Below are 9,395 nucleotides of genomic sequence, written 5' to 3'. Positions count from 1 at the left end.
AGTCTTTTTACTTATAACTTATGTTAAAAAAACTATATCTTTAAAGGTTAAATAAAAATTAATATGTTATATATCTTTTTAATTTAAAGCAACTTTACTTTATAATATTAACTTAATAATAAGCCTAGCTAGCCCTTTTTCCTTATAAATTTTCTTTACCTTATTTTTCTAACTAAGCAGCTTATTTAAGCAATTCCTTATAATACTTAACATACGAGGGTTATTAATTTTCTTACCAGGCCATAGCGGCTTTAATGCAGTATTGCAAAGTTATGTTTATTAATACAGGGTCTTAACGTGGGCTAATTAAGGGCTATTTAAAGCCTCTTAATTTATTAATTTAGCTCTTTTTCACTTTTTATAATAAGGCATTTAACGCTTATTGCTAAGGCGCGCTGGCTTATAGCTTATTATTTATTGGCTTTAATGGAGTTTTTTAAGCTTTTTATATAAGCTCTTTGGCTAGGTAGGGTTATGGGTGGGTATGTTATGATTCGCAAGCGTAATTAAAGGGAAAATTCCTAAAAAAGGTCTTGGTAGCCGCGGCAAGGTTTAAACCTATGCTATTTATAAAGAAAAACTAAATGCATAATTAGTGCGTTACGCAGCTATTTATAATTTATAATTATTTAAATATTAATTATAAATAATTATAAAAGCTATATATTAATTAAATTTAATTAATATTATAAGAATAATAATATTATCTTTATTAATATATTATTATATTTATTTTACTTATTTTAATTATTAAATATTATATTATTTTGATTTTTAAAATATTTATATAATAATAATATTAACTTTTTATTTAAACTTTAATTAATTATATTATTAAGTTTAAATTCTTTCTTATATTTAAAATAGCTTATAATGAAACTTTTATAATAAAAAGTATTAAATTTATATTTAAAGGAGTTAAAATTTCTCCTTAAAACCTTAATTTTTTAATTTTAAGCTTAATATTTATTTATAAACTTTAATATAATTCCCTTTTATTTTTTTTTAAAATAAAAGTTTTAAATATTATTAAATGCTTAATAAATTATTTAATAATTAAATTTTATTAAAAATAAAATCTTTATTATTAAGGTAGCTTTTATATATTAATTATAAAAGTTATTAAGTATTAAAGAGTTAAATAAATTTAAATTTAATTTAAAAACATACTTATAATTAATAAATCTTAAGCTTTTATATAAGAAAAATAAAAGAAAAAGTAATTAATTAATAAAATAATTAATAATATTAAGGAAGTAATTTATAATAAATTAATTAAATAATAATATAGTGATTATAGCGAAATTAAATATAATTAAAGTTGTGAAAATACAAAAAATACAAAATACAAAATATAAATATAAATATAAATACATAAAATTTTCAAAATATAAATATAAATATAAATATATAAAATTTTAAAAATACAAAATATAAATATAAATATAAAAATATAAATATAAATATAAATATATGTATTTAAATATATAAATATAAAATATAAATACAAAATACATTATATATAAATATTAATTAATTAAATTTAATATAAATTCTTTTAAAATAAGCTTAAAATTAGCTATTTAAGTATATTTTTTTAAATTTTATATCTTCTTTTTTTAAAAAGATATTACATATAATATAAAAGTACTTTTTTTAAAAAAAAAGCTTATCTTCTTATCTAAGTCTTATCTTATTTAAGTTTTTTTCCCCTTAAATATAAAGTATTTATAGCTTTTTAGTAAATTTAAATTAAATATTATATAACTTATATTTATATTTATATTTAATATTTTAAATATAAAATATAAATTAAAATTTTTAAAAATATAAATATAAATATAAATATAAATATAAATATAAATATAAAATACAAAGCTTATATAAATATAAATATAATATTTAAATATAAATATAAATATAATATTTAAATATAAAAATAAATATATATATTTATATATTTTATATTTTTAAATATAAAATATATAAATATTATTATAACTTTAAGTATAATATATAAACTTATAAAAAAAATATAAAGGCCTTTAATTAATTAAATTTAAATAAATATAATTTATTTTATTTATTTAATATTAATTAATTTTAATATATATAAAAAATAATTTATAATAAACCGTATTTTTAATAATATAATTAGCATTAATTAATGCTAAATATATAATTTTTTATAAAAAGTTAATTAATTTAAATTAACATTATATATTTATTAATTACTTAAAAGTTATTAAATTAATTAAAAATAAGGAATTAAATTTAATTAATTTTATTATATTAAATAAATATTAAGATTAATTAAAGTTAATAAATATTATAAAAGTACGCTATTTATTAATATACACTACTTATTAATATATTATATTATTTAAAAAAAGATTATTATATTTATAATTATACTTAAAAGCTATAAAACTTATTTTAAAAAAATTTAAATATTTTATAAATATTAACTTAAAAATAATAATATTTAAAAAAAAAATTAAAAAAAAGCTAAAACCCTTTTTAAAAAGCATAAAATAAATGAAAAGAAATTAATAAAATATAAAGTTTTATTTATATATAATTAATAAAATAATTATAAATTATTATAAATTTTATAATATAAAATATTAAATATATAAAATTATAATAATTACTTTTATAAAATAAAATATAGTTTAAATTATATTTAATTTTTATTAATAATATTAATATTATTAATAAGCTTTAATTTAATTATTAAACGTAATCTTAACTTATTATAAATAAAGTTATTTTAAATTATAATACTTTTTTTAATATATTTATTATCTTAATTAAATTATATATTTAAATATAGCAAAGGTATAATATATATATATAATATAAATTTAAATTAATTATAAGAGAAAGAATTATAATAAATATTATAACCCGCCTTTATTTAATTATAAGCTATTAAATAAAAGCATATAAATAATTAATATAAGTTATTTATATTTATTTATTTATTTATATATATAGCATTTATATATATAGCTTATTTTTATATATTAATTTTTAATTAAAAATAATTTTATTTATAATAAAAATTATATTAAAGTTTTATTTTATATAAAATATTAAAAATAACTTAATTTAATGTTTTAATAATTAAGATTTAATAAATATATTTATATTTATTTTAAGTAAATATTAATATATAATAAAGTAATTAAGCTTTTTTATAAAATTATTTATAATATTATATAAGAAAATAAAGTATTTATATAAAAAAATTCTTTTTTATTTATTTATTATAAATTATTTATTATTTAATTTTATAATTATGTTTTTAAAATTAATTATTTATTACTTTATTTATTATTTGCTTAGCTTTTTAATTATTCCTTCCTAAGCTTATGCATAAAGTTGCATATAGCTTAATATATATTCTTATTTCCCTTTTTAAAAGAAATATTATAATACTTTTTTTTACGCTTATTTTTTACTTTCCTTTAAATTCTTTTAAGGGTAATTTTATTATAAATATAATTTTTTTTCTTACGAATTTTATTATATTTTCATGAAAAAATATTTAAGTATTTTAAAGTAAAGCATTTCTTTATTTTACCTTTTATTAAAGTTAGCTTTAAGGTTAAATATTAATTATAATAATACTTTATAAGCTTATTTAATAAGGGTTTTCTTAAAAGGTTATATAAGATATATATTAATATAAATAAAAAGAAATTAAGTTTTTAATTAAGATTATATTTATAAAATTATTATATTTTATAAAAACTATTTTAATCTTTATTATATAATTAATTGCCTAACTTTAACTTTAAAACGCCGTAATAAATTAGTTTTAAGCTACTTATATTAACGATTTTAATTTATAGCGCCGCTAAAAGCAGTTCTTGCTAGCCTTATTTATATAGCTATTATAAAGCTGTTATTATTTTCTTAGCTATAAGCTATAATTATATTTAAAACTTATTATTATTAATATTATATTTTTTTAATATTAACTATTTAAGCCTTTATTATAATATAAAGAAATTAAATGCATATTATTTAAAAAGCATATATTATAATGGGCTTGGGTTATTGCCCAAGCCGTAATGCATGCCTATGCCGAGCCTACATTGCACCTAACCCTCTTACGTAATGGGGCATATACTTAAAAGATAGATCTAGAGTTAGGCCCTTTTAGGGCCTAACTTACTTCTTAGATATTGCAATTCATAACTCCTTTTAGGTACCTTCCAGCAAACGCTTAAGGCCAACCCATAACATATATATATAAATTAAAAAGGAAATTATATAATTAAAAAACATTTTATAAAATAAATAATAATATATATAATTTAATATTATATATTTTATAACTTAAATTAATACTTTAAAATTTAAATTAATACTTTAAAATTTAAATTAATACTATAAAATTTAAAAAAAGTTTTATTTTAAATATATTATAAATATTTCTTAAAATTTTATTTATTGTAATTAATTATTTATTTACTTATTATATTTATAAATATTTTAAATTTAAGTATATTATATAATTTACATTATATATATATATATAAACTGCTTAAAATAAATAAGATAAGGTTATTATTTTTAAAATTAAAGATTTAATTTTACTTTTAATATAAAATAATTACGGTTATATTTCTTTACATAAAATTATTTAAATATAATTATTTAATTAAGATAACTTAACTTAATAAATATAATTATTATTTAATAAAATAAAGACGCTTTATTATATAAATAAATTAAGTTAATAAAATTAAAAATAATTATAAAAATAAATATTAAATATATTAAGTAATTCTTTTTAAAACATAAGTAATTTAAAAGAAAAATTTAATTTTTTTCATATAAAAAAATTTACATTATTTCTTTAAAAATTAATAATTAAAAAAGTATAAAGTTATATAATATAATAAAATAATTATTTTTAAGTAATAATAAATTTAAATTAAGGCATTTAAGGTAAATATAAATACTTTATATTATATTATAAAAGAAAATATAAAAATAAAATAATTTTTTAAAATTTATTAATTAAAAAAAATAATATTACTTTTTATACAAGAAAGAAATTTAATAAAAATTATAAATAAAGATTTTTATATTTTAAATAAATATAAAGTTAAAAGCTTTAATGTTAATAATAATTAATAAGGCTTAATTATATAAATTAATTATATTCTTTAAATTTCTTTATTAATAATAATAATATTTCTTATTATATATTTTAATTATATATAATGAATATTTATATAATTTTCTTGTTATAAATTTATTTTAAAATTATTATCTTAAAAAGTAAAGTTATTTTTATTTATTAATTTTATTAATTACTTATAATAAAGCTTAAATATTAATAATTTAAAGCGTTTTAAGTTTAAAGTTTTATTTAATACTTTTTTAATTAATAAAATATAAAAATAAGAAGATTTAATTAATATTAATTAAAAGGAAAATTTTTTAAAAAGGTTTAAACTTATGCCCTTTATAAAGAAAAGCTAATAATAATAATTATTTTAATAAAACAAGAAATAATATAAATAATAAGTAATTATACTTAAATTTATTATATAAAGCTTTAAATAATAATTATTAATTTTTTTATAAATTAATATTATATTAAAGGCCATTAATTTATATTATGTAATGAAGCTTATGCCGGAAATAATTAATATATTAAGAGTATAAAAGATAAAGAATTAAGAAAGAAAGCTAAAGGCATTGCCCTAGCTTTTAGCTATATATATATAATGTTAAGTTATATAATTAAATAAAGATTTATAAGCATGCTTATTATATTACCCCTTAAATTAAGAATCCTGCCTTAATTAATGCTTTAAATCCCTTAAAAATTGCTTAAATTCTTAAGGAAATTATAACTTATTAAGATTTATTAAGTTTATTATTATTATTTATTAATATTATATTATTGCCTTTAATTTTTACCTTGCTTACCTTAATTAACGCTTTAATATAATTAGCTTTTATTAGCATTTTAAATTACTTATAAGCTGCTAGCATAAGGTTTTGCTTTCTCTTTATTTAAGTATGTAAATTGCTTGGTTTTTATATTGCATAGCTAAGGTTAACCCTTTATTTCCTGCCTTTTATTTAATCTTTATTAAATTTTACTTATTTAATAATAATTATTGCTAATAATTAAATAGTTATTATTTTAAGTTTATTATAATGCTAAGCAATATAACTTATTATATTTAAAGTAAAGGCTTTTAAACCTCTTTATATAAGTTTTTATAAATATATTATTAATATTTATATTTATTATATTTAAAGGCGGGGCTTAAGGCTTGGGCTTTATAATTAATATATTAAAAAGCTATTATATAAGATTATAAAACGCTTTATAATTATTAAGTTAATTTTTAATCTTAACTATTTTTTCATTATTATATTAAGTATTATAATTAAAAAAGCAATTTTAATATTTAAGGGCTAAGCGTTAACTTTTACATTAAATAGCGTGGAATTAAAGGTATATAAAAAGGTATTTATAATGCTTATAACTTATTAAATCTTGCAAAGCTAAATTCTTTAACATAAGTTATAAATAACTTAAAAATATTTAAAGAGCTATTTTTTAATTATATATATATATAATATAGTTAAGCGTATTTTAAATTAATTATTATAGCATTTATTAATATCTTTATGCAAATTTTAATTTATTAAGTATTAAAGTTTTAAACGCCTTGAAAAGAAAGCATATTAAGTAATTAAGTATAAGGTTGGTTTGGGATATTGTCATGGGCGCTGCGGGCAGGGTGGCTGGCAGTTAGGCTGCGGCAGGCAATATACGCACAGACCACCTGCAGCCAAGAGGCCCTTAGCTTTTAAACCTTAGCTGCCATCGGAGGAATCTTTTCCTCCCTCTCTCTTTTCTTAGCCAGACGAGGTCTTATTTAGAATTCTACAATATTGAGCAAGACTTGAGAGCTTTGTCTCTCGTATGTCCCTCCCGTGACAGATATTAGCCATATTTAAATAAAAAATAAAAGAAATAAAGCGGTACTCTTTCCAATTAATTAATATAAGTAAAAGGGTCTTTTATAATATAACGGGGCTTATGCTAAAGATAGTTAATATATTAAGAATATAAAAGATAAAGAATTAAGAGAAAAAGCTAAAGGCATTGCCTTAGCTTTTAATTATATATATATAATGTTAAGTTATATAATTAAATAAAGATTTATAAGCATGTTTATTATATATTATAACTTAATATTATATATATATATTTATATTATTTTTAATTTAAATTATTTCTTATATTATAAAAAATATCGTTTTATATTTATTATTTTATAATTATTATACTTTTTTAATTATAAATTTATATTTAAAGTTAGTATTTTTATATAAAATAACTTAAAAAAGCTTATAAAATATTATTTTTATATTTTTAAAGTAATGCATTAAAATAATTATTATAATATTATTTTAATAAAGAAATTTAAAAAGATATAAAGATAAATTTACGTTTTATTTACAATTTTATATAATGTATTAAAAATTGTTTTTAGGTAAAGATTAAATACTTCCTTATTATAATCAAGGTGCTGAGTATTGCGCAAAGGCCAGAGAACCTCTTTCTTCTTCTCTGATAATTAAGCTTGCTTCATTTTCTCACTCCTAAGTGGGCTTATTACAACTTGCCTTGGGCCACCCACGACTGCGCTGTGTAGAGTGGCGGTCTCAGCCTGCCCATGAATCAAAAAGCCCCGGTTCTTCTAAACCTTCATGTAAGATCGATGATCTCTGGGGTAGACGGGCACTTGGCAGCCACGGAGGGCTTCGCACGTTTCTTGTCAGTCTCCTCCTCCTTCTCGATCTCGGGCTCGTTGTCCTGGCGGCGGCTTGCCTTCCGCTTTGGTGTCCTTTCCCAATCGAGCGCCGCCGGCTGTCGCGAGGCACTGTTGGCAGAGTTGGACTCCTGGTGGACTTTCGACACTGCAGCTTCCAAGTCGTTGATCAAGGCCGGGTAGTCTACGTGTATGGTCTGCTGCGGACTGTAGGGGCTTCTCAAAGTCCTTTGCTTGTTGATATTCGCCGCTTGTTGCTGTTTCAATAGCTCACGCAGCATCTCCTGACCGTTTCTTCGAACATACCTGTCCAGCCAGGCCTTTGCCGTAGGGTCTGTCTCTTTGGCTAGATAGTCGAGGAGGAGGCATTTCCAGGTGGAGTACTGAACGAATCGGTTGAAATCAGGATTGTTGTTTTGGGAGGGTTCATGTTTGTACGGCTCATCATCAAGAAGAGATCGTATGGTGATGAGTACGGCATGCTAGACAGTTAAGGCCAGGTCAGCAATTTGCTCGGCCACAAGTATGCCTGCCAAGGACGGCTGAGAGCCTCCATGACACCCCGGCCTGGGCCCTTTTGCCACGGGCCAAGCTCTGGAACTCAATCGCAACGAGAGAGAGATTCACGTACGCAGGTCATGCTGAAGGCCCATGGCTCCCCCGACCAAGTGCTGTCACATCATCTTTTGTCAGTGAAAGGAAAAGGCTGGGAGGAGGGATTGGGTGTGTGCGCGAGTGTGGATCACATCTGAAAAATGATAAGCAGGAAAGGGAGATGAGACCTACCCCAGGATGCTGAGACAGACCTTGCCTTCAACGTAGAGGTTAGGATGGATCCTGTGGCCTGTGTGTTGAATGAATTTCACCTTTGGGGGCTTCAAGGGATAGTCGTCCTGGGGAATCTCGAAGTGCAGCTTCACGAGTCGATATCGGTAGATGGTGTCGGGAGCAATGATGTAGGCGTCGAACTCAAACAGGTTATCGTCTTGGAATATGACAAAGTAGTCCGGCGCCTCCTCTTGACTGCTTGCCTTCTCAAGCTCTTGGCGCTCATGGGCCATGCGTTTGGCGGCGAGTGGTGCCACCATGGCAGGCAGACGGTCTGTTGGTCCGTCTGTTTGTCTGCTGAGCGGTCTGGTCAAGGCTGAGTGCAGATCGAGTGACAGAGAGTTGCGGGGCACTCAAGTCTTAACGTTGGCCGCTGACTGATTGACAACGACCGATGACTGTTTTCACAGCGCAATGGTCACGCTGATGCACGGCTTCCTTAACAAAACCGGCCAGAGCCGAAGCCTTGACAGTGGATGAGACAAGATTGAGACCCCTCGAGTTATGCAGTGAGATGATGTGGTATCGAGAATGTGAATTGGGGGCCCAAGTTGTCGATAGTGGTGTCAGTCTCTGACGATAGTTGATGTTCCAAGTGTAACTTTAAGTATGAAGGGGTCGGGAGACGGGCCGACCAAACAAACATTGGGAGACGGACGTTTTCAAAGCAAAATGAATTAGCGCCTGGGCCAGAGGGGCCACCGGACCCAGGCAGTGGTGCGGGGAGGGGGATACAACATGAAA

General features: G+C 21.9%; 1 protein-coding gene across 1 annotated transcript; it reads right to left on the bottom strand.

The window, feature by feature from the left end:
* Nucleotides 1–7,759: 7,759 nt before the first annotated feature.
* On the bottom strand, nt 7,760–8,911 carry INS49_007435 (uncharacterized protein; the record flags this gene model as incomplete). Its single annotated transcript, XM_043168200.1, has 3 exons — nt 7,760–8,305; nt 8,455–8,494; nt 8,610–8,911. The coding sequence occupies 3 exons, from the start codon at nt 8,909–8,911 to the stop codon at nt 7,760–7,762; spliced, it is 888 nt and encodes a 295-aa protein (XP_043029344.1).
* Nucleotides 8,912–9,395: the final 484 nt, after the last annotated feature.

The sequence above is a fragment of the Diaporthe citri genome (genome assembly GCF_014595645.1).
Source record: "Diaporthe citri strain NFHF-8-4 chromosome Unknown scaffold_2, whole genome shotgun sequence".
NCBI classification, from domain to species: Eukaryota; Fungi; Ascomycota; class Sordariomycetes; order Diaporthales; family Diaporthaceae; genus Diaporthe; species Diaporthe citri.
This window is presented reverse-complemented; position numbering and strand designations above follow the sequence as displayed.